The following is a 25,456-nucleotide window of genomic DNA, read 5'->3' on the forward strand; positions in this document are numbered from 1 at the left end:
CTGATCATACAACCAAATATAAATATGGTGATATATACATTTATACTTAACCCTTTTTATTAGCAAAATTGCTACTAGTACGATCTGAAAACAGGTTGGAAAAAAGGTATTTTGAAAGGACAAAGCCTTAAGAATATGTGCTATATAAACAATTGAGTTGATTCAGTACAATGAGATCCAGGTCTGTCGCAATTATGAGACTAGCAAGAACACCTTTAACCATATATTTTTCTTTCATACTATAGAGTATCCAAAAACTGACAATAACAAATTTATTACTATGGATGAATCATTTATTTTCGTGGATTGAGGAAATCTTGCATTTTCATGGTTTTGTCAAAGAGTAAATACAACACCATAGCAAATTGGTGATTCATTGAATATTCAAATTCTTGGTTCACCCGTGCAAACGAAAACCATAAAAATTGGTATTCCACGAATAATGATGAATCCACAGTATGCAATATTTATGGAAGTAGGGAAAAGGTGAGCCTTCATATGGATATTTGTCTTTAATGGATCAAATATAGTATATGTAACTATTAGAAATTGACCTTTAAAAACAAAATTTTATGGTAACAGGTACTGATTATGTTGAAAATACAAATGAAGTCAAGGTCTTGTTAGTCTGTATACTGGACATATTGAGCTTTCAATGGTTTGATAGAATTCACTTGTTTACCTTATATTTGTATCAAGTTCTTTACTAGAACTTTGCATTCATTTCATCCTTGTATTGTTAAAATCTCTGAAAAAGTTTTCATGGTTGGGTCCATAACAGAAATACTTAACAATAGGCTAACTATATTGGGTGTAATACATTACTGTAGATGTACATACTCTTGTGGCGGGATTCATTTAGGCAGCAACCATTTGATTTTCTGGGGGGGGGGGGGGCTATGTTTTTTTCCAGTGCAAACTTTTTTTTAGCGACAAACCGAAAACAATTTTTTTCTTTCAATTTTAGCATTACATATTGTGAAAGTTGAAACAAACAATTTTTTTTTCTGTGGGTCCAAAACAAATTATTTTTTTCACCAAAACCTGGAAACACTTTTTTTCCCAAAAAAAAACATAGCCCCCCCCCAGAAAATCAAATGGTTGCTGCCTTAACCCTTACCTCATTTTATGGTTCATTGGTCAATTTTAAGATTGTGTGGTTAATACAGAAAAATAAGATGGTATAATTTCCAATGAGACTACTTTCCACCACAGACCAAATGAAGAAGAAATAATCAAATATAGGTCATCATACATGATACTGCCTTCAATGCTGAGTAAAAACCATACTGGATAGTAATCTTCAAAAATGTCCATACCAGAAAAAGATTTGTCTGGGCTCCGCAGAACCAAGTGTTGCGCCTACTTTTGCTGTTAATCACACTCAACCAAAATGATGAAAAATATCAATTATGATATTCCTCCAGATACTTTCTTTTGATTGTCAAAAGCTTTTGACCAAGTCTGGTAAAAATCCAGGGTAGCTTAATAATCTTAAAAATGTTTTAAAAACTTAACTGCATACTGTATCAAGGGGTACAATCAAAATCATGTGATGGATATACACACACCGGAAGTTACAGTCGAACGTGCCGCTTGAAAGGTTAGCAGTTACATTTTCTTGTTTATATCAATTAAATTTTGATTAATAAGTTGGCACACCATATATCGGATATTATATAGTTTTAAAATACACAATTGTTTTTGCTAGAAAGCGTGCATATATTGCAAACACTTCGACACAGTTATCTGTTGAAATTTTGGAACTGTGTCGAAGTGTTGGCATTAACTGCACGCTTTCCAGCAAGGATAATTGTGTATTTCAAAACTAGATAGAATCCGAAATTCGGTGCACTATCTTATCTTTTAAATTTTATTGATATAAACAAGTAAATATGACTACTTACCTTTCAAGCGGTCTGCTCGACTGTTACGTCCGGTGTGTATATATTTATCACATGATTTTGATTGTACCCCTTGTGTATGTAATGTTAACTGCTAGAAAAACTAAGTCCATTTATAAATAAGTAAAATACAGGAAAACTGGATTTTATTTTTACAAAATTCACTTCTCGATACTATCTTATGATCATAAACAAGCTTCTGTCCAGGTTTGGTACAAATCCAGGATAGTTTAAGAAAGTTGTTAAAATTTAAAAAACTTGAACCACCAAGTGAATGTAATGTTCCCTGGTTGAAAAAGTTTATAAGTAATATACGGAAAAAACTGGAATTTTATTTTTACAAAATTTACTTCTGGATACTATTTTATGAACATAAACTAGCTTCTGTCCAAGTTTGGTAGAAATCCAGGATAGTTAAAGTTATTAAAATTTCAAAAACTTTAACCACAGAGTGAATATTTGTGGACGCCGAAGGAATGTAGGATTGAAAAAGGTTTGGATAGGTTCATACAGTGGTGAAACTGGCTTGACTTTACAGATGGACACAGACTGAGTGTCCCTTTTGAAATCCTAGCTGGAGCACAGCACAAAAATACTGCAGATTAAATGGATGAATGTGTGATTGTTGATTCTTCATTATGGAGTATTGAGATCTCACAAAACGTTTAACCACACTGCATTTTTGTTCATGTCGGTAGTCTCTGTCCTTTGTCAGTCTTATGTTTTATCCTTGTCTGTGCGTATTTAGGTTGGTCCTGAAAATGGTTTTCATTCTCTAACTTTAAAGTTTTCCTCCACTAAATCTTGTGAAACTTGTACTTCATATCGACAAAACACAGGTGAAATTGAATCTGGTGGCATCACTTATAATGTTCGAGTTATGCCCCTTTACAAAAGGAAAAATTGATGATTTTTTTGTTCTGTTACTAACATCAGTTTGCTTCAACCAAATGTTATGAAACTTATACACAATGTTTATCAATAAAAACTCTTGACCAAGTACCAATTTAAGTAGTGTCACTTTTACTGTTCTTGAGTAATTCCATTTATAATGTTATACGCAAGTGGGGCCACCATATGTGTCCAATGAAAACATTCCCCAATTAAGTCTGTTCATTAGATCAACTATATTTGGTAAAAAAAAAATCTGGGTCATGGACCAACAATGTGTAATATTGTACAGCTGGATTCTTTACTACAAGCATTGATAAGCAAAAGGTCAACTATATTTGAATGTTGGATTTGATTTGGAAGTTTGGCAGAGTTCATCTTACCATCACCTCATTTACATTAGTCATCAATATTGACAACTTTTTGTGATACTTGTAGGCAAAAGACTTCCTATAAATTAAAATATAAACATAACTTAACATGTTAAACCCTGCAACCTATTTGTATGTCTGTCCCAAGTCGCTAGGCTGTAATCCATTGATTCTTATTGGTTACTATCTGAAATAGTTATGTAATGCCATGGCCTATTAAATCTACAAGTGTAAGTAAAGATTTTTCTCATTGTTGAAGGCTATTCAGTGCTCTAAAGTACATCCTTCTTTGTTCTCTGGTGAATAGTTGTCTCATTCCATAATGTACGACTGAACAATATTGTATAAGATCTGTTTAAAGTATTGAATGCATTATTGTGGAATCCATTTTATTCATGACTATAAGTTAACAACTTCAAAATATATATGACATAAAATTAACACATTTAACAATGGATGTTCAAAAGAAACAAAATCACAAAAATATTTCTTGTAAATCACTGCTCTAAGTATTTCATGATATAAACTATAACAAGATTAACATACTTAATTCTAGCTGTTACATCATCTCTCTTCGTCATACCATTTATGTTCATAACCAAATTCTAAATTGCTATTTTAAAGTTATAACCTATTACAGATCAGTATGTTATCCTTTTCACCACTTTTTTTCCACAGTAAGATTATAGGAGTTTCTATCTTTTATAATTTAAAAGACATATTCTTTGCCTTGATTTCATCAAGAAAATGCAATTTAATACAATTAAGAATGGTATCTTTAAACTCTGTGTAAATTAAAAACAGCTTCCTACTCATGTTTGTCTCATTTTAATGCATCTGTTAAATCATTATCGGGTGTCTATACCATTCTAAAAAATGGGGTAATTTTGAAAATAGTTGAAATATTTGACATCATCATAGTGTGACATGTAACTCTGATGACATATATCAATGCAATGCTTTTCAATGATTTAAAAATTTACTGAATATTAAAACATTTACCATAAAGGTGAATCAATCCACAAGTTGGCCACAAAAAATGCAGTTGTTAGAAATAAGATAATATAAATAACATTATTTGTGTTTGAACAAACAGTACAAATGTGTACCTTCTACATGCAATTTTCTGATACAAAAGGCTTTTGTCAATTCATATACCGTTTGACTAATTAGATGCAGTTTTAATTCTTCTCTTCACAATGATCAGCTGATGCATTTTTTTTTATTGCTAGTGAAAGGTTATTAGACAGAGACAAGTCAAGGGTAAATAATATACAGATTCAGATTCAATATTTTATTAAACATAATATTATACATATTAATTTATTATACATAGTGTTTGACCATAATTATTTGACATGTTTGGAAACCATTAGTGTATATGTAAATTTCTATCATAACGACATTTGATATGTTCTGTGATTAATTAATGAATTATTTCTTTGTTTATCTAACATAGTACTGTGCAAAATCAATTTGATATTTTTTTTAGAGTTATGTCTACTGAAAGACATTACATTAAAGGGAGACTATTAAATAGCAAGATCATTAATATGTTTCAAATATTAAGCACAATGAAAATTATCTCCCTTTCATATGATTTAATATTTTTACATTTCACTTATCTTACAAAAGCAGTAAACTTTCTTTTCTAAAAATATATCAATAGTTGAAAAATCATTTAAACAATGATAAAAAAAAATAACCTTTCACTAGCAAAAGGAATTTCACATTACAATAAAACGAATACAGACTGCAACTATGAAAACTACTAATTTGGATAACTAGGTGTTTAATACCTTTTCATGAAAATATTAATCACACAAATTGAATGGCAAGAATGATTTTAAATACTGCACTTGCTTCTTACAAACCAACTTCAGCAAAGTACATACAGCTAAAAAAATCAGACTGCAACTTGGAATAAATTTGGACAATATGTATTGTATAAGCTAAAGACCGTACGGTGACCTTTAATTGTTAATGTTTGTGTCATTTTGGTCTTTTGTGGAAAGTTGTCTCATTGGCAATCATACCAAATCTTCTTTTTTATATTGAAGTTATGTCACAAACATTGTAAATGAAATCTGTAATTTGATCATAGAGACATCGGGCACTGCAATATTTTGAACTCAACATTAACTTATGATTGATTCATAATGATACAAAAATGACACATTAGAAAATGATTTTCATGAAAACCCTTGAATTTTTTTTTCTGTTTCCATATTGAGTTTTCATTAAAGTATGCATTACAAAAAATGATTTAATTTAGGTACATTGTAAAACACAAAATTAATCACTTTTACAGTTATTAAAATAGCTTGCATCATTTAAATTAAATTATCTCAATTTATAGAAAATAAGAAATGGTCATTATGTTTCTAGTTCAATATCCAAAAGTACAACAGCACAATTATCTCATAAAAAAGCATTACTTATTTATTCATACAGGAATATATTCTTACTGAAATGACAAAAAATAAGTACCCATGATATTACAATAATTACATAGGGACACTTTATAAAATAACTTATTTAAAAAAAAAAAATTGACACTATTATTTTTGAGAACCAAAAACTTTCATTAAAACTGACATTTTCAAATACCTTTCATAGTATTTTCCAATTAATTAAGGTTGAAGAATACTTCTGTTATAAATGCATTTTAGATAATACTGTCAAGCATATGCAGACGACTGAAGATGGTTCACCATCAACTCACTGAAATTTTACATACAGAAGAATAAACTGAAATATCAATAAATAAATTGCTGTTTGGGAATAATGATTGTTACAGATGAGGAAAAACCCCAGATGACCATGAAACTGGTATATAATTGGAGCACTTTTTACATATATCAGCAAGCTAACATTATGTTTATCATTCTAATGCACAAACTGGAATGAATATAATGACCAAAAACCAATCAACAATGAACTGTAATATCATGAATTAAAATGGGACAAGGGTATGAAACTTCACAGATAAATGATAATCTTGCATTGATGTTTCCGCATAATGAACAATAAAGATAGTATAAACACAAATAGCATCAATTTCAAAATAATACCCTTTGGCTTACATACTATGAAATAAACATCATGATTGTTTGAGCATTTTTCTTAATTTTCATATGTAAACATGATTGATAATATTTCAAAGATTTTAGTCTTGATTTCAAACAAGTCCATTTATAGTATAATATTACCAGTGAAATTATTTTTTAAGAGCTCATTTCTTAACTAAACTTGCTTATGTAGATATATCAAACATAAAAAATAAATTAAATTTTCCAGAACTAACTTTCATCATACACTCAGACTTGATCAGGTCATTGAGAGCACTTCATTTCTTAGCACTTAAATTGTAACTTAAGACATTTTGTAAGATTCAAATTGAGTTTGAAAAATTGAACTAAATCATGTTGAATAGTAAAACTGTTACAGTCAGTATCAAATTGTTTTTCTCTTACATAACTTTTTGGTTAAGACCTTAGTATAAAGAAAACATTTCAAACACTAACTCAATGATGACTAATGTCTTGTTATTTTCTTTTAAAAATATCAAGGGAAACAAACATCATAACATAAAATGAACAAAATACATGTTGGGCCAGTAATCTTTAACATTTATTTACATATTTTCAATCTTCACAAAAAGTTCCTCCCCATTCTGAGTAATGAGGAAGAAAATAATTGCAGAAGGTACACATTTCCAATAGGAAATATCATAGATAAAATTGAAGCTCTAAATAGGACTATGTTATCTTTTCTTTTCTCGCTTCTTCTGAGCTTGAGCCTTGTTTTCTCTGCTAAGAATGAGTATATCTTTGGAAATCTTAACAACACGGTCATGTGACTCAGGATTGTCAATCATTTGTTTTAAAATATGGGCACCACCTTCTTCTTCAAGCATGGGACAATAACGGTTTCCTGAAAAACAATTTACTTCGTATAATTATACTGCTAACTAGTCCTTCTAATTCTTAGGATATAGAAAGTATTGAACAAAGTACAACAAAACTTCAATAACATGTATAAGTTTTGGGATTCTTCTTTTAAGGGTACAAAAATTTCAGCAAAAAAATAAACATTTGTTTTTTCATTACAATTTTTTTCTGTTACACTATTAGTTATTACCTCATGATATGGTTAAAAAAACAAGAGTGCACACGCTGAAATGTCTCGCCTTCTTTACTTATCATAGATATAAAAATATGTTGATAGACCAAATATAAAGCTTTATTACAACTCTCACATAAACTCAACATTAAAAAAGAAAACAAGACATTGATCAATGAACCATGAAAATGAGGTCAAGGTCAGATGAACCATGCCAGGCTGAAATGTACAGCTAACAATTCTTCAATACAAAAATATAGTTGACTTATTGCTTATAAATTCAAAAAAACAGACCAAAACTCAAGAACTTAACACTGAACAATAAGCTGTGAAAATGAGGTCAAGGTCAAATAAAACCTGCGTAACAGACAAATAGATCATAAATCATTTCCATACACTAAATATAGTTGACCTAATGCATTTAGTATTAGAAAAATAGACCAAAACTCAAAAATTTAACTTTGACCACTGAACCATGAAAATGAGGTCAAGGTCAGATGAAACCTGTCAGCTAGACATGTACACCTTACAATCATTCCATATACCAAATATAGTAGACCTATTGCATATAGTATAAGAAAACAGACCAAAGCACAAAAACTTAACTATAACCACTGAACCATGAAAATGAGGTCAAGGCCAGATGACACCTGCCAGTTGGACATGTACACCTTACAGTCCTTCCATACACCAAATATACTAGACCTATTGCTTAAAGTATCTGAGATATGGACTTGACCACCAAAACTTAACCTGGTTCACTGATCCATGAAATGAGGTCGAGGTCAAGTGAAAACTGTCTGACGGGCATGAGGACCTTGCAAGGTACGCACATACCAAATATAGTTATCCAATTACTTATAATAAGAGAGAATTTAACATTACAAAAAATCTTAACTTTTTTTTCAAGTAGTCACTGAACCATGAAAATGAGGTCAAGGACATTGGACATGTGACTGACGGAAAGTTCGTAACATGAAGCATCTATATACAAAGTATGAAGCATCCAGGTCTTCTACCTTCTAAAATATAAAGCTTTTAAGAAGTGAGCTAACACCGCCGCCGCCGTAGCCGCCGCCGTAGCCGCCGCCGGAACACTATCCCCATGTCGAGCTTTCTGCAACAAAAGTTGCAGGCTCGACAATAAACCAAGAAAATTGTTTTGGTTTGGCCCCAGATGACTTTAAAATGTTTATATCATTGAAAAAGCTCCAAATTATCTCCCTTTGGTGCAAAAATGCCATCTTTTGGCATTAAAATTGAAATATCTTTTAGAACTCATCGATGGCCTATATTTTTTATTATTGTTTTGAAATAAGCTGTACATAAAGTTAATAATTGTAAAATTTATGCAATTTCTGTAATTTAGTTCTTTATTTATTTCGATATTACCTCTATTTTTCCGATTAGTTCAACACAAAAATTTATGCTTCTTTCAGAGGCAGATTGTGAGCTTAAATGAACGGTGACCCAATTTTTTTTATTTCATTTTTCTATTAAGTATATAATAGTTCATTTATAAAAAAATATAGCAAAATCCTATATTATAAAAAAAAATATGATTTATACCGGCATAATTTTTTTTTTATCCAATAATTGTAGATTTATTTAATCTTAAATTAATTCAAAAGATTATTTATATTTCTTTAATTCAGATTTATCAATGTTTATAGATTTATTTATAAGAACTTTGCTTCTAGGTAACAATTTGAAAGTTAAATATAAAATAAATTGGTAAAACAATTTAAATTAAAAATCCAAGGAATGATGAGATAACTAGATCTTTTGTATAATAGTTTAAACCATAAATATGAAAAGAATATGAAACAAATTTCTTAAATATAATTCTAAAGACTAGCAGTTTGTTTTCTTTGTATTGCTCATCACATAAAACTTACCATTTTTAGTACACACATGTTGAATAGCCCACACAGCCCACAACTGTACAGTGGGTGCTGTCTTGCATCGTAGTAAAGGAAAGAAGGGCTTAAAAGACCTGAAAACAATGACAATAATATTGTTTAAAATTATAAATATACATGCAGACTGCTTTAAACCCAGGAAATGTACAGTTGAACTTCCTGAACAAACCACAAGATTTTATAGACAGTCTTCTTGAATTAGAATAACTACTCATGTACATTTGTATAGATCTAAATAGCACTATCTACTCTCATTTGAAAATGGTCTATTTTAAGTTTTGAAAGAGACTATGTAAGTGATTTACTATTTAAAATGATTACAAGGGTAAATCTATATCCTAGACGTCAGCTTTTACTTTGACCTCTGAATATAGACAGCATTCTCTTTGCATGAAAATGAAATATACCAAGCATTAAAGATGATACCCTTTTGATATGAGGACAACAAAGTTTATTGTAAACTTTCAATATTTCCTATAAATGTATTCCTTAAACACAATCATAATTTTGTTCTGTCTTGAAAAATGTTTTTCCCCCTTCCAATCATCAGTGATATCTTATCTCTTTCGTCGTAGTTTTTATCTAAATAATATGGTTTACACAATATTATAAACGAAAGACATCCATATGTTGGATTACACTGATGGATGTGCCCATGTGTCCATCAGTATTTCAATCAACACCTATTTTCACTGAAAATCAAAACTAAATTATTCTGCATAAGGTGCATTAAGTGTCAAATAAACAGAGACTGATAAAAAAAATTCATTTTTCTTTTTCTACTATATAGTTTTTGAGTACCCCTTACATTCTGATTATTTGGTATCTGTATATATTTACCTATATGCCACCATTTCACCACTAGGTTGTTCCCATTTCAGAACAACTTCACCCTACAAATTAAGAGATATATCATATATGGTTATGTTCTGACAGAGTAATTATGGTATAATAAAGTCTTATGATGCATTTACTAATTTTTAGCATACAAAATTAATGGGTCAAAACTTTATTCATTAGAAGGCAAAATATATGGGTTGTGATTTAAAAGTTCATATAAATGATAATGAAACAAGCATTCAACACATTTTACCAATAGAAAATTAGAGAGGAGATGGTCAACATGAAATTTTTATAGTCGTAATATTATGAAAGTTGCCTGGTCAGCATGAATCAAGCAAAATTTGTGGTTTTGAAATAACAATGTCTAAAAATTTGAAAAGATTTACCCTTAAAGTTATAGATTGATTTTTTTAAAAGTGCTACAACTGCTTACTAATTCATTTAATAACTCCTCTCTTTCTGGAGTTCCTACAAGCCATGACTGAGGACCATCACTGGCTAGGTGTGCTATAATTCCTGCAGCAAAGTATCCTACATCTATCTGATCTGCATGCATTAACCTCCTTCCTAACATCATAAAGTCATCTCTCATCAAGGCTTCCCGAAGATTTTTTACTTCAGCAATATTGTTCTGAAACAAAATTAAAATTTGCACTCAAGATTTCAACTATAAATTATACATGAATTACTTTCATACAAACACAAATATTTTGTCTCTGTGATACATTAACAGTTTGAGAATAGTCTTTTAAATTGAAACAATATCCCATTTATTATTCAATATCAAGATGTAATATTTAATGCCATATTATTCTAAAATACCATCTGGAAACAAACAAACAAAAATAGAAAATTTGCCTAAATTGAACTTGACCATTGACCCTGAAACCAAAAGAATTAGCTTCGTTCCATTGGACATTATCTAACCAAGTTATATTAATGTTGAACATATGGTTAAAACCATATTATTTGGAAACCAAAATTCAATCCATAGCTGTCATGACCTTGAAATTTGACCTATCAATGCCAAAATCAACAGGGGTCTTTTTTTAACATGCAAAGCTCGAAAAAGATATTCCTACTTGCTCAAAAGATTTTGTATGGAAACTTAAATGGTGATGCCCAAACATTCAGACAGCATTCATATAATATTAGATGAGTTCAACAGAAATTGTTTAAAGAGTATACCTACCAGCAGTCCAAGTATTTTTGTTTCCACTTGTGTTCTTGTGTCTGGTTCCATTTCACTGACAACCTGTAAGATAACCCTTAGTATGTATGTTACTTGTACACAGGTTAATGATTTTCCCATTTCTTTAAATAATGTTGATAAAAATCAAATGTTAACCTAAATGTTTATGTTGACTTATATAAGCTAACATATATAACTATTAAGTCTTTTGAAATGTTTACATGATTGCTGCATTAAGGGACTTAACGTACACTATTAGGGAAAGGGATTTTGTTTGTATTTTGAACTCCATAGTTGTTATCCTATATACAGTTGATAACAAAGAAAATAACAAGATTATTTGCACAGAAGACAAACGATTTAACACTAAAAATCAATTTGTTGAAATCCACTGATGGTTTGAAAACTAAACTCTTAGTAGCCCTCTGTTTCCTATATGTAGATATATGGTATCTTTTGTGTTTTGATTTTGGAAACTCAAAAATCATTTTAATTGATAAAGTTTTAGATGCACATTGACCTAAGGTACTGTCAATTTTTTGAAAGAGTAGATGAAATCCAGCCTTCAAGCTCACACATCACTTTTATATCTAATCTGCATGAATTAACCTCCTTCATAACATCATTAAGTCATCTCTAGATACTAATCATCTATTCTATACAACTGACCTGTAATGTTTCCATAAATAAATCCAAACCTCCTTCCTTCAGAAATACATGACATGTTGGTGGAGACTCATCTAAAACATGGACAAAATAAATATAAATAATTAAATACTATTAATCAGCAGTAAAACAACCAATGATATAATTACAACTGGTGTTTGTATGACTCACAGAATTATAAAAATATTTCAAATGTAATACTTTGTATCTCATTTACGAATTTTAATATCTTGGTTTCTGATAAAGTAATGATATTGAGTTTTAAGATTTGCACATGACGTTTCAATGATTTTATTTTTGATTGTTTAGCATTACTGTGACTTGACTGTTAGTATTGTTCTATTGCATTTTATTCATATTTCTGGTCAATCCTGTTAGACTTGAATTCCACATCATTAATATTATTAAAATCTTTCTAAGAATCTTATACATATTTTTATTGTAATTGTCATTTGAAAGGTGATAGGTAGTAATTTTTGAATTTCTAAATAAATTACAAATAATTTATTTTGAACTATTGCTTCTAAAATGATGTTTTTCTATGCATGCTGCAAAGATCTCTATAAATCAATCTAAAAAATACTTGGTGAAGTATAGTTTTAAAGGAAGATAGACAAGATCAATATCTAAAGATCAATGATTTTGGATTATCTCCCATGTCAACTATTGCAATTTAACATAACATATTCTAAATCTTACTGATGCCTGATTTTTTATGAATATATTTGACTAGTGATATATTTATAAAATTTAATTACATATTTGAATGATACCTTCTGCATTCTTCAGTTTAATGAATAACTAAAAATTACATTGTTATGATATCATGTCATTGATATTCCAATATAAGCCAGTCTTTCCCAAAGAGGTATTTTCCTTATAAGATTCCTTACAAAAAATATGCTGATGGGTTCAAACATATCATTTGGAGTCAGACTGGGGCTTGAATAGAAATGTAAATTTCGGTCAAATATACAAATTTCAACATGTCAAGATCACCATAGTCACTGAACACCTATACTTTTGCATTGAAGTTTATATAGGTGTAAATTTTTACCTGTTAAGTTCCATAAAGCATGTAGTGTAAGACTAAAGAGTTTTATATGAGTAAATGTTTACCTAGATGTGTATGTGTTTACCTGTTAAGTTCCATAAAGCACTAAGTGTAAACTTCAGAGTTATATCTATAACTTTATTTTCTACTTTCTGTTTCACAAGTTCTAACATCTTTTTCATGTATCTCGCTTTGGCTCCAAGCATTGATGTTTGTTCTGTTGAAATCTGAAACAAATTTACTTATTATTTCATACACATAAGACAGATTTCTTGAGTCTATTCTTCTACTTTTGTTGATTATCTTTTGATTGGTTCTATCTATGAAATAGATATTATACTTCAATGGCTAATTATAAATATGGTTGAAGCAGTGTCATAATTTTTTCAAATGTCAAGTAATGAAATGAAGGTGAAGGTAAAGGTCAAAATCTCTATTAAAAGATTTCAATGGTAGCAACTTACCTTGGCAGCAAGTATTGAGCAAATAGCAACAGACATCCTATTCATAGATGTTTCATCAAACTGACACAGACACTCCATTACAAGTCTGGCACATCTATATCTATCAAATGTCTACAAAAATATATATCCTTGTGTCAGAGTACGCTATTAAACATGTACATTGTGAAGGATGTATGTTAAGGTGGTACCTAACACTACAGGGAGATAACTCTTTAAAATCAACTAAACATTTTAATTACATTGTGTTGTTTAAGGGAATATTAAGCTTCTCAATGATCAAAATAAGTGTTTTTCAAACTGCTATATACCCAGTGTAATTTTTCTGATACAACGGTTGGTTCAAATTTTTTGAAATTTTTATATTTTTGTCAAAGGATCAAAGTTAATACTTTATCGAAATTTTATGAAAATTAAACGAGCCAAATTAATTTTGGTGAAAGTGTTGGGTACCACCTTAAGCTCAGATTGTTCATATATTTAATCTTTGATCTTTATTTTGTCTCATTGGCAATTTTAATACCTCATATTAATATTTTATTTAGATATCTTTAGTGATTTGTTTCACCACTGATATAGAAATGCTGTAAATGATGTTTATATTCCAACAATTTGTGTTTAAGTATATAAACAAATACATGTTTGAGAAATCATCTAGATAAATTCTTTTCAACAATTTTTCCATTTATTTTTAATCCAGGTGTACATGTGTGATGAAAGTCAGCTTTATTGTAACATATAAAGAAAACAAACTGACCTACTTGTTAACTTCATCAGTCACTATTGCATCTAAAGAAAAGAGCAAGATTCTAAAAAGACTGAATAAATCTGATTGGTCAGCCATCTACTTACCACATCCTGTAGTATCCTATCACTGCACAATGTCAACAATGCATTTTTCTGTAACTAAAACAATATCACAGGTATAACACATGTTCTTATTATTATAAACAGTTTATATATATGTACCTAACTTATTATCAGATACAGTTAATTAATAATTTTTGTTAGTTTTCTGAAGGAATCAAAACCACCGTCTGTGAAATGTTGTTCTCCAAGTGTTTGATCAATTTTGCAGTCAGTGTGAGCAAATAAAATTCAGTTATTTATAATGAATATGACATTTCACACATTCATCTTGGTGAATCTATTTAGAAAAATATAACAAACATTTGTTTGACAGAAGTATGGTCTGTTTATGGCCATGCAATCATAAAAATCTATGCTTGAGACATCAGGATTCTTTTTCACAAAAACAACAAGTAACTGCGAGCTACTGCTCACTGGTGATACCCCCGCCGCAAGTGGATAATATTAATAGTGTAAAAATATGCACGTGTTCGGTTAACAGGAAGTTGTCGAGTGATGAATCTGAAAACGCATCACACGGTATAGCTGACTTATATAAATCCTGAAACCAAATTTCAGAAATCCTTGTATTGTAGTTCCTGAGAAAAATGTGACGAAAATTTTCAACTTGGCTATCATGTGTAAAATCATACAAGTGTTTGGTAAACAGGAAGTTGTCAAGTGATCAATCTGAAAACGCATCACACGGTATAGCTGACTTAGATAAACCCTGAAACCAAGTTTCAGAAATCCTTGTATTGTAGTTCCTGAGAAAAATGCGACGAAAAATATTCATGGGACGGACGGACTGACCTACGGACGGACGGACAGACAGACAGAGGTAAAACAGTATACCCCCCCTTTTTTAAAGCGGGGGTATAATTATAATGATTGTTCATGACTTAAGACCAATCTAAGTCATAATTTTTTTGTGAAAACGAGTCCAGGTTTGACACGGATTATTTTTCTTTCTAGGGTCTATTAACAGTTCTTGACTCTTGCTTTTGTGTCAAATAGGTTTGTTATATTCATGTCATCTTAATGTATGGTTAAAAGAAGTACAAGAAATACCTGTTGATGATTGGGAAAGTTTTCCATGGCTGACAGTGTAGAATTGACTACATGTTTCAGACAAGCTGGATGGACTTTCATTCCGACATCTCCTTTAGACAAGTTATATAAACATGCTGTGGCTGCCATTTGTACACCTAATTGTTTAGGATGTCCATTCATTGCTGGTAATACAAGCTGTGAAAATAAAACCACATTTCACATGGGTAGTTCAGATTGTTATCACTCTTGGTTGTTAACCCTCACATTCACTGTTGGTGAAGGTAGATGTTTCTGACACTCTAAAATATCTCCCTGTATATATCACATAGGTAATATTTGACAGATTGTCCCTTTATATCCTGAGCATTTCCATATTTCACATAAAATATTTTAATTGAGTAAGACTAATGAGTCCCTTTGAGTTTACAAAAGTGTGTGAACTGTTTCATGTGTATAATAGTAGTTTGTTGTGTACAAATGTATGTGATCTGATTACCTGTTAATAGGGAGATGTGTGCTGAATACCAGTACTTAGTTTATCATATATAATGTCAGCCAGGGTTTCCCCTGGGTCAATTATTTTTTTCGCCACCTCTTTCGCCAAAACAATATATTTTTCGCCACTTTATTATTTTTTCGCCAAGTTACACAAATACATCTTTCTTTTAAAATTCAACTTTTTTTCCAGCCCCCCCCCCCTTAAATAAGAAGTGATTTTTAAAACAAAACAAAGCATCTCATCACTTTGAATTGATCCCTCGTGTAAGGTGTAGTCATTACATTGAAGGGTTAATCTCATGCCAACCTTTTGAATAGATTTTCTACATAACGACAGTTTTCTTTTCTAGACCATCGTAAATAAGTAAAACTATATGCTTGAAACACGTGTGTAACTGAAACGACTTTGAAGTACCCACTCAAATCAATGATCTATATGAAAGTTAAATGATAAAGTTTTAAATCGGAGACCTTTCTTGCTTTTGGACATTTTTCGTCATAACAACAATTTTTTTTCTGGACTATCATTAAAAGAAGGAGAGGAAGCGTAAAAATTTTGCTTCAAACACGTGCTTTGCAAAGTGGTTATAAATCCCCTTTGTGACACATGACAGAAGCCATTTAACTATATCATTTTGTCATATCATATAATTAGCACCTTTGTTAATTACTCCTTTGATGTCGATAGCTATGAATGCAATCAGCTGATTATTGATTTTCTGTCAAAATCTTAACGAGTTCAAGGTAAATTTCGAGTATTGTCTGATCAGTAAAGTCCGAGAAACCCGAAAAAAAGTAAATAAACAAGATGGCTGAAAATAAATCGTTATATATTTCTTTCGCCAAATTCTTTCGCCAATGACGAATTTTAATCGCCACAATTATTATTTTTTCGCAAATTGCGAAAATGGCGACCGCCAGCGGAAACCCTGATGTCAGCAGTTCAAATGTAAATGAGTTTTATACTGATAAAGCCTACAACTTCTCTTTCAGACAACAACTAAAGTGGCCTTTCACATACAGAGGTCATGACATTCTTCAAACACCACTCATATGGTCTGCAGCAAAGGCTTTCTATATCTGCTCTTTTGTCAGGTTGTTGTCTCTTTGACATATTCCCCATTTTCATTCTCAATTTTAAACCAACTACATGTAACTTACAAAACCCAGGAAAAAAAGAGCACCCCACATTTGTCACATGGGAATTGCCATACTCTGGACACTTACCCTTATTATATCTTCTCTAGGTTCTACCATGACCTGAGTCAGTCTAAACAGTGTATATAGAGACTTCTGAACATAAACTGCTCTTAACACATATCTCTTTAGAGCTTCTAGTATCTGCTTCTCATTGGCTTCACCAGTCACCTTAACAAACAGAAATGATATTAAAACATGTTTAAACCAAATTGAGAATAGCCTAGAAACCAAACATTCCTAAATCTTGTATCAACTTCCAAGACGTACATGCATAAATCAAGAAATGAAAAAAATATGAAAGGTGATGTTGATATATATGTTTACATAAAAAAGTAACTACAAACAAAATAAAGTATTTATACATTTTGTAATTCCATATTTTTTTTTATCAAAATAAATGTCATGAATTTAGTGATGAATTTAATGATTGCTAACTTGGATCAATCATTTATCCAATTATCAAAAATAATTTAAATAAGAACAATCATTTGTATTAGTTGAGTACATGTATATGAAAACAATAAACTTACAACAATATCTGTGTTTATCTCATCTGCCAGCATTTCATATTCACAGTAAGGTGTTAAAGCTGCACCTACAAATCTCATAGTGTGTGTTGTCATAAAATCCCTAAAACAAATGTTCACACAGTATAATTACAATCATTTCAAAATTCTTTAAACAAAACAAATTGTCGTTAATAAAGTTTAAAATGAAAGATCACAAATCAGGATAAATAGTCTGTGTTAGAGTGTAATCATGATAAAGGACAAGACAGATACTTTTAAAGCAAATAAATCTAAAATAAATCAGAACTACATGTACGTCATTTTCTATTCTATTTTTCAGTATAAGACATATAAATGTAAGACAGTAGTCAACTGGGCAAGAGCAAAACGTTAAAATGGCAGGCCTGATTAAATGTTGTTGACCAGGATATATAGTTCAAATAATTTTCATGGAGTCATTTAATTTATAGCATATTACCTGATCATTGTTTCATTGGCCCCTTCCTTTCCTGAAATATCTAAAGATGTCAGACATGGTAAACAAGATGGCACAGCTAATAACGCTTTAATTTTAAATCTTCCATTTTGTAAGTTTAGAAGCGGCTGCACTGATGGATCTTCTGAAATATCTAAGTGAACTAGATGCTTCATCTCAAAGAGGATGGGAATAACTTCTTCCTCATTTAGTGGACGTATATTGTAGATGGATAGTGATTTTAATCTGTCTTTGCACTTTCTAACTGATGATATATCTGTGACACGTGTATTTGAGATGTCCAAATGTTCTAGGCCAGGAAGATCTGTTGCAATGATCTCCAGGCCATGATTATTGAATTCTGTGTGACTAACGTTCAGACTTTGCAAGTTTTGTAGCTTTGTCAATGAAATCACTACTATGAAGTTAGTACTATTCATAAATGTGCTATGTGTGACATTCAGTGATTTTAGATGTGAAAGTGTCCATTCTCCAAGGCAACCAATCACATCATTCACTGTTACTGTTCGTAGACCTTTAATCTCAAGATCTAAAATTCTGTGTGCACGAAGGGTTCTCAATCCTCTTGTAGTTAGCTGTGAATTCTGAATAGATACTCTTTTTAAGCTTGTAGTATTAGGATTAAATAGACTTAATGTATCATCAGTCAACTTTCCTTTGTCACATAACTTTGTCAAAAGCTGTTCTGACAAATCTCCATGGAAATACACATCAGGGTCTTTAAATGTCATTTTTGGAAGTGGAGAATCCACTGGATTGACATCACATAATGCCTCTAGATTCTCACATATAAAGTCTACACAGCAGCCCTGCAGGCTGACTGGAGTATCGTACATTTTGCTACTGTTCTTACGAAATCCAAGACATATCCTGATGTCCTTAGTCCTAAAAAAAATACAATTTATATTTTAAATTTATGTATAACATGCATAAACATAAATACTAAATTTACACATATAAATATGACTTTGAAAACATCTATGATTTAGACATGTTAAGAGCTTGCCACATATAATCAGAAATGGCTAAATCCTTAGTTTTCAGTTCAAAATATATTGTGGATAATGTTAGTCTTCTCAATGTTCCTACCCCCAAGGGTGACTGGGGAATAGAAATATGGTCACTTGGTCTTCTCTCAACTGGCAGTAAAACGCTTGACGAAGTGGGTAACCTTTACAACAACTCTTTGAGGGGTCTGTACATTTTGTAGGTGGCCTGTTGCAAGGCAAAATTTCTGTCCTTATCCAAAATACCATCATTTTCCAGTGGCAGTCCAAATTTCCCTGACCATCATCCAAAATGGCCTCTATTACAACAAGACCTACCTATTGTTTTTATTGTGAACTTGTTCATATAGGCATACAGTAAGATGTGGAATAGAGACAGAGGCTGGATTGGATACTTTATATAATCTTGAATGTTGGAATGATTAACTGCTAAACATTACATTTATAGTATTCTAATATGCTTTCAATATGTTATCAAAAAAAAATTAAACAGGTTCTAGGCATTTTTTATCAGAAAATTAAGAAATAATTCTTTCATGCCATGCTCTATGCTCATTTTAACATGGGTAGGCATTATATTTGTTAATATCTTTATACCGAGCGTTAGCGAGGTATTAAATGTTTACAAATATAATGCTTACCCATGTTAAAATGAGCATAGCATGATAGAATTATTTCGATTCTAATAGGAATATTTGAACTTTTGTACTTCGAAGCGGACCTATAGTAGACACTCGAAATGTCGCCATTTTGATTTCATGAACCAAAAACATTATAGAAAATCAGCAGTTTATCAATAAAAAAAGAACAGAAACATTTAAACTTACTTTTAGAATGTTTTTATTTAATTTACTAGCGAGCAACACCAACAAAAATGGCCATTTTGATCTCTGGCCTTGTTCAAAATTCATCTGACGTTGTAATTTCAATTATGACGTCAATCACGTGCAGCCCATGTTCTATTCAAATTAGAACATGGCTTTGTACCTAAGGCTAAAGAAGAACGTCATATTAGAATATGCATATACATGTAAGCTAAGCTGGCAATAATTTAAATCTTGTTTTTAAATTCTTTAAAAATTGAAACAGGGGAGGGGGTATAAAATGTAGAGTAAAGAAAAACTTAAGAGTATACACAGTGATTTATTAAAGGCTATAATTCTAAGAAATGAGTTTAAATGTAAGAAAAACTGATTTTAGAGAGCTTTCTTTTAAAATAAATGTTTATATAGGTTGCACTTTGTAAATACAGCTGTTTTTCCAAACATGCCTCTCTTTGGGAGAACTTGAATATTCATAGAAAATTCATTTTGTTTACATACTGGTTTCCAGTAATTATTGCTGTGTTCCATCTCGCAGAGACATAACTTTGCAATGTTACCAGTAAATAAACATGTGCATATTGTTTACATTTAAATCTGTGGTATCCTTTCATTGGAGGTAGGGGTAGTTAAGAAAATTAGTGTTAGTTTAAACTCTGAGAAGTTCTGGGCATATAAATGTTGAAAATATGCTGCACAGCCCTATTTTTTTACCTTTGAAAAAAAATGTGGTTTGTATCAATTTTCAATTCTAGGATAAGATTTTTTTAAAACTTCATAGTAAAAGGGGTACAGTTTTAGCCGTAAAAGGAGTTCCTATGGGACATTGCATTGTCAATATTTACAGAAATGCAACCTTTATCTTTTGTTATCTAAGTTGTAGCCTACCTAGATCTATGAAAATTGATCATTACAGATCATATCTAAAAGGTGTAGCTGGAATATACTATCTTTGCTTGTTTATAACAGACACAGTATTCTTATAAACATGTATATCATAAAGTTATTACAATGTAGTTGTAAAATAAGGATCCAGATGAAACATTAACTTTGTACATGTACATGTTATATGACTGCAGCAAAATCAAAAAGAGAATGTTGCATTTCAATGTAAACCAGATGCTTCGCAGGGCGTAGCTTTATACGACCGCAGAGGTTGAACCCTGAACGGTTGGGGCAAGTATGGACACAACATTCAAGCTGGATTCAGCTCTAAATTTGGATTGTGATTAAATAGTTGACACAGCATAGGTTTCTGACACAGAATGAATGTGTTCTAATGAACTTAAAATTTTTGTTTTCTCTTAGAGCAATTCACTATGCTGTTCAATATTAATCCTCTCAAAAAAATGTTTGAAGAAATTTTCTTTTTATTTATGAAATTCCAAATAAGAAAAATTGAACCCAATTTTTTAATCACATCCCCCTTTCCCTTATTCCAAAACTAATCTCAATTAAAATATTCTAATGGAGTTTGCAACAATAACTACTCATTTAAATACATCATAAAATATTAAGATGTAAAAAAACTGCTTGTTAACACTGAATGGTAAAGATTATTTAAATTTATCAGTTGGTAGTAAAAAGTGAATATACATTGTATATTGTATATAACAAAGATTTAAGTTGATTCTGGACAAAGAAAGATAACTCCAATTAAAAAAAATCTTGCAACAAGATATTTCTTGCTTACTATTTTGGACAAAGAAAGATAACTCTAATTAAACAAAAATTTGCTATTTCACAACATTGTGAAATTAGATATTTCTTGCCATTGCACAATACTGTGCAATTGAAAAGACTTGCTATTCCACAATACTTAATATGATAATTTTAGATCCTGATTTGGACCAACTTGAAAACTGGGCCCATAATCAAAAATCTAAGTACATGTTTAGATTCAGCATATCAAAGAGGCCCAAGAATTTAATTTTTGTTAAAATCAAACTTAGTTTAATTTTGGACTCTTTGGACCTTAATGTAGGCTAATTTGAAAACGGGACCAAAAATGAAGAATCTACATACACAGTTAGATTTGGCATATCAAAGAACCCCCCCCATTTATTCAATTTTTAATGAAATCAAAAAAGTTTAATTTTGGACCCCGATTTGGGCCAACTTGAAAACTGGGCCAATAATAAAAAATATAAGTTCATTTTTAGATTCAGCATATCAAAGAACCCCAAGGATTCATTTTTTGTTAAAATCAAACTAAGTTTAATTTTGGACCCTTTGGACCTTAATGTAGACCAATTTGAAAACGGGACCAAAAGTTGAGAATCTACATACACAGTTAGATTCGGCATATCAAAGAACCCCAATTATTCAAAGTTTAATTTTGGACCCTTTGGGCCCCTTTTTCCTAAACTGTTGGGACCAAAACTCCCAAAATCAATACCAACTTTCCTTTTATGGTCATTAACCTTGTGTTTAAATTTCATAGATTTCTATTTACTTATACTAACGTTATGGTGCGAAAACCAAGAAAAATGCTTATTTGGGTCCCTCTTTGGCCCCTAATTCCTAAACTGTTGGGACCTAAACTCCCAAAATCAATACAAATCTTCCTTTTGTGGTCATAAACATTATGTTTAAATTTCATTGATTTCTATTTACTTAAACTAAAGTTATTGTGCGAAAACCCAGAATAATGCTTATTTGGGCCCTTTTTTGGCCCCTAATTCCTAAACTGTTGAAACCAAAACTCCCAAAATCAATCCCAACATTTCTTTTGTGGTCATCAACCTTGTGTCAAAATTTCATAGATTTCTATTAACTTAAACTAAAGTTATAGTGCGAAAACCAAGAAAATGCTTATTTGGGCCCTTTTTGGCCCCTAATTCCTAAAATATTGGGACCAAAACTCCCAAAATCAATACCAACCTTCCTTTTATGGTCATGAACCTTGTGTTAAAATTTCATAGATTTCTATTCACTTTTACTAAAGTTAGAGTGCGAAAACTAAAAGTATTCGGACGACGACGACGACGACGACGCCAACGTGATAGCAATATACGACGAAAATTTTTTCAAAATTTGCGGTCGTATAATAAAAACAGATTGTGAATTTGAACACAGACTCAGTATTATATTAAAAGAGGTTATGACATTTGTCATGACAAAATCTTTAACATCTACAAGTATTAATTTTAACTTTGTTTGTCCAATTTAAAAAAAAAAAGACATGAATTTAGTTAATATCTGTCATTATCTTGAAGTCAGCACAGACCAGTGAAATATTTTCAGATACCTACATGTACAATGTATATAGGGTACACGACAACTCGTACTTTCGGCAAGTCGTACTCAACCAACTCGTACCCTATTTTTACCAACTCGTAACCATGTTTTATTTGATATTATTTATCAAGTTTATATGCATAGTTATTGTAACTTTCTTTCGTATATCATTATATAGCAAAATACAAATAAAAAAACAACTTTCATTGTTAATAAAATTCAATCATAATTATTTTAAATAAGCTTATAAAATGCTAATCGTTATAATCATTAGTATTCCTTAGAATTGATTGTTTGAAATTGTTTGGACAGCAATTTATTTTATATGCACATTAACATAATTATGAGTACACAATATGCTAATCAGTGGTCATTAGTGGATAACATACCTACAAAAATAGAATGGATTTGTTAAAAGTAGAATAAACAATCACCATCCACATATATAATACTGCCGATCTCAAAAATGTAGGCGGATGAGGTCATTTAAAGTGTAAAAAGCAAAAAGTTTCAGAGGGTACATGTATGCTTGTCGCATATCAAACAAAAGGTCATACAAAGTACATTACTAAAACATCACTTTTACAGGAAAGTGTTAACACATCAACAAACAACATGTTTAATGCAATATTCAGTAAAAAATCTCTTCAAATATTCTAAGGATCGAGCACACTTTGACACTTGAGGATTTTTTTTTAGATATAAATCCTATCAGTAGATAAATCAGCTGGTAAATTATAATATATGCAGCATTATAATGTTAAAAACATTTTCTACTAACACGAAAAAACTAAGACATGTTCAACGCAATGTTCAGTAAAAAAACATCCTTTTCATATTCTATGGATCTACCTCAGGGTGCACTGGGATACTTCAGGGAGTTAAAATATCCATATCTACTGATATAAACGTAGAAAACTTAGTCCAAATAATTATGACGTCTTGAAAGGCTATTATATTTTTTTTCTTTGACGAATTATGACGTCTTGAAAGGCTATTATAATTTTTTTCTTTGACGCCTTACATCGACGTCATAACGCCAAACTCATATATTCAGTTGGACTTTGAGAAGGAATTTGATGCTTTATTAAAACGTTTAGCTGATTTCTCCTTAAGCTGCTTCATTTTAGGTGTATAAAATATATTTTTGAACCAAACTCGGTACATTTTTACTGACCTGAATTTTCGGATAATGTAAAACAATGGTTCCGGAAATTTGGGTTTTACCGAGTTTGGTGTAAAAATTATTTTATAATCTCCTTAAAGGGAGACATACGTTTTAAAAAATGCAGTCGACATGTTCCCGCCTCGGATGGAATTGTTCCTTATATTATTATTTCTGTAGGGATTTATTGGAAATATTTTGCACAAACAAACACATAAAAGGTAAGAATTTTTATAAATGCATTTTGTTTTAGCCTTCAATGAAAATTTGATGGCTAAATTGGGTCTCAAAGTTGAGAGCAAAATATGCTCTCAAAGTCCAACCGAAACTGGCGGATTCAGCATTATGACGTTGATGTAAGGCGTCAAAGAAAAAAATTATAATAGCCTTTCAAGACTTCATAATTATTTGGACTATAGAAAACTTACATTATAATGCTAAAAAAATATTGGGTGCGACTTAGTAGAAGTACGAGTTGGTAGAAGTACGAGTTGCCGAAAGTACGAGTTGGCTGAGTACGAGTTGCCGAAAGTATGAGTTGGCATGTATCCATGTACATGTATATACAATTATGTAGGAAAACAAGAAGTTTGACAGACCAACATGAACAACAAACACAATTCTTGCTTAGCTTGGTAATGTTACAACAATTGGCAGGGGAATGATTTGCTGATTTCATCCACATATCTGTATGAGAGGCAGAGTTAGGGGGAGGGTCCAGCCAAAATTGAATATGGGTAGTCAACCTTTCCATGGACAGAAACAAGTGCTTGTGGTAAAATTCATGATTTCAATAATATGCAATATATTTACTTGTTACCAATTGTTAGTTGCAATAAGAATTTTAGTTCTGTTTTTAATTTCATGTGACGTAACCGAATGTTAATTCATTTTTACATGTAAGTTTGTTTGCTTGCAACACTGCCAAACAGCCTGTTGCTTCTTATGACAGGTCGACCTGCGCACAATTTTTCAGAATAAATATCTACGTTCTATAACAGACAACAACCTTATTATTAAACTTCAAAATGTTCAAAATATGATGTTCTAATGAAAATTAGATCGATCTGACAAGGAATTTGATAATCCATGCACAAAAAGTTGTCTTCCTGCCAAAACCGGATATTTTTCAGGGGAGGTAATTCTAGAGGTGAATGTCCTATAGGTCAAAATCTAGCACGTTCAATGT

At 31.0% G+C, this 25,456-nt stretch overlaps 1 protein-coding gene across 1 annotated transcript; it reads right to left on the reverse strand.

Moving 5' to 3' along the window:
* Positions 1-4,477: 4,477 nt before the first annotated feature.
* On the reverse strand, positions 4,478-25,399 carry LOC134683837 (protein zyg-11 homolog B-like). The gene is made up of 14 exons (XM_063543150.1): positions 25,277-25,399; positions 18,017-18,919; positions 17,560-17,659; positions 17,057-17,197; positions 15,350-15,526; positions 14,282-14,335; positions 13,433-13,543; positions 13,054-13,195; positions 11,918-11,988; positions 11,249-11,311; positions 10,490-10,687; positions 10,054-10,106; positions 9,190-9,287; positions 4,478-7,102 (listed from the first exon to the last, which is right to left on the reverse strand). Exons 2-14 carry the CDS (start codon positions 18,868-18,870, stop codon positions 6,933-6,935), a joined length of 2,232 nt encoding a protein of 743 aa, XP_063399220.1. The 5' UTR covers positions 18,871-18,919; positions 25,277-25,399; the 3' UTR covers positions 4,478-6,932.
* Between the last annotated feature and the right edge of the window lie 57 nt (positions 25,400-25,456).

The sequence above is a fragment of the Mytilus trossulus genome, chromosome 1, assembly GCF_036588685.1.
Source record: "Mytilus trossulus isolate FHL-02 chromosome 1, PNRI_Mtr1.1.1.hap1, whole genome shotgun sequence".
Taxonomy (NCBI): domain Eukaryota; kingdom Metazoa; phylum Mollusca; class Bivalvia; order Mytilida; family Mytilidae; genus Mytilus; species Mytilus trossulus.

Bases quoted from the DNA above. Each gene is read 5' to 3' on its own strand.
- LOC134683837 (XM_063543150.1), bottom strand. From the start codon at position 18,870: ATGTACGATACTCCAGTCAGCCTGCAGGGCTGCTGTGTAGACTTTATA. The intron at 17,198-17,559 runs GTAAGTTTATTG...CTGTTTGTTAAG, and splicing joins AGATAAACACAGATATTGTT to GTGACTGGTGAAGCCAATGA. The intron at 13,196-13,432 runs GTAAGTTGCTAC...AATTTGTTTCAG, and splicing joins GCTCAATACTTGCTGCCAAG to ATTTCAACAGAACAAACATC.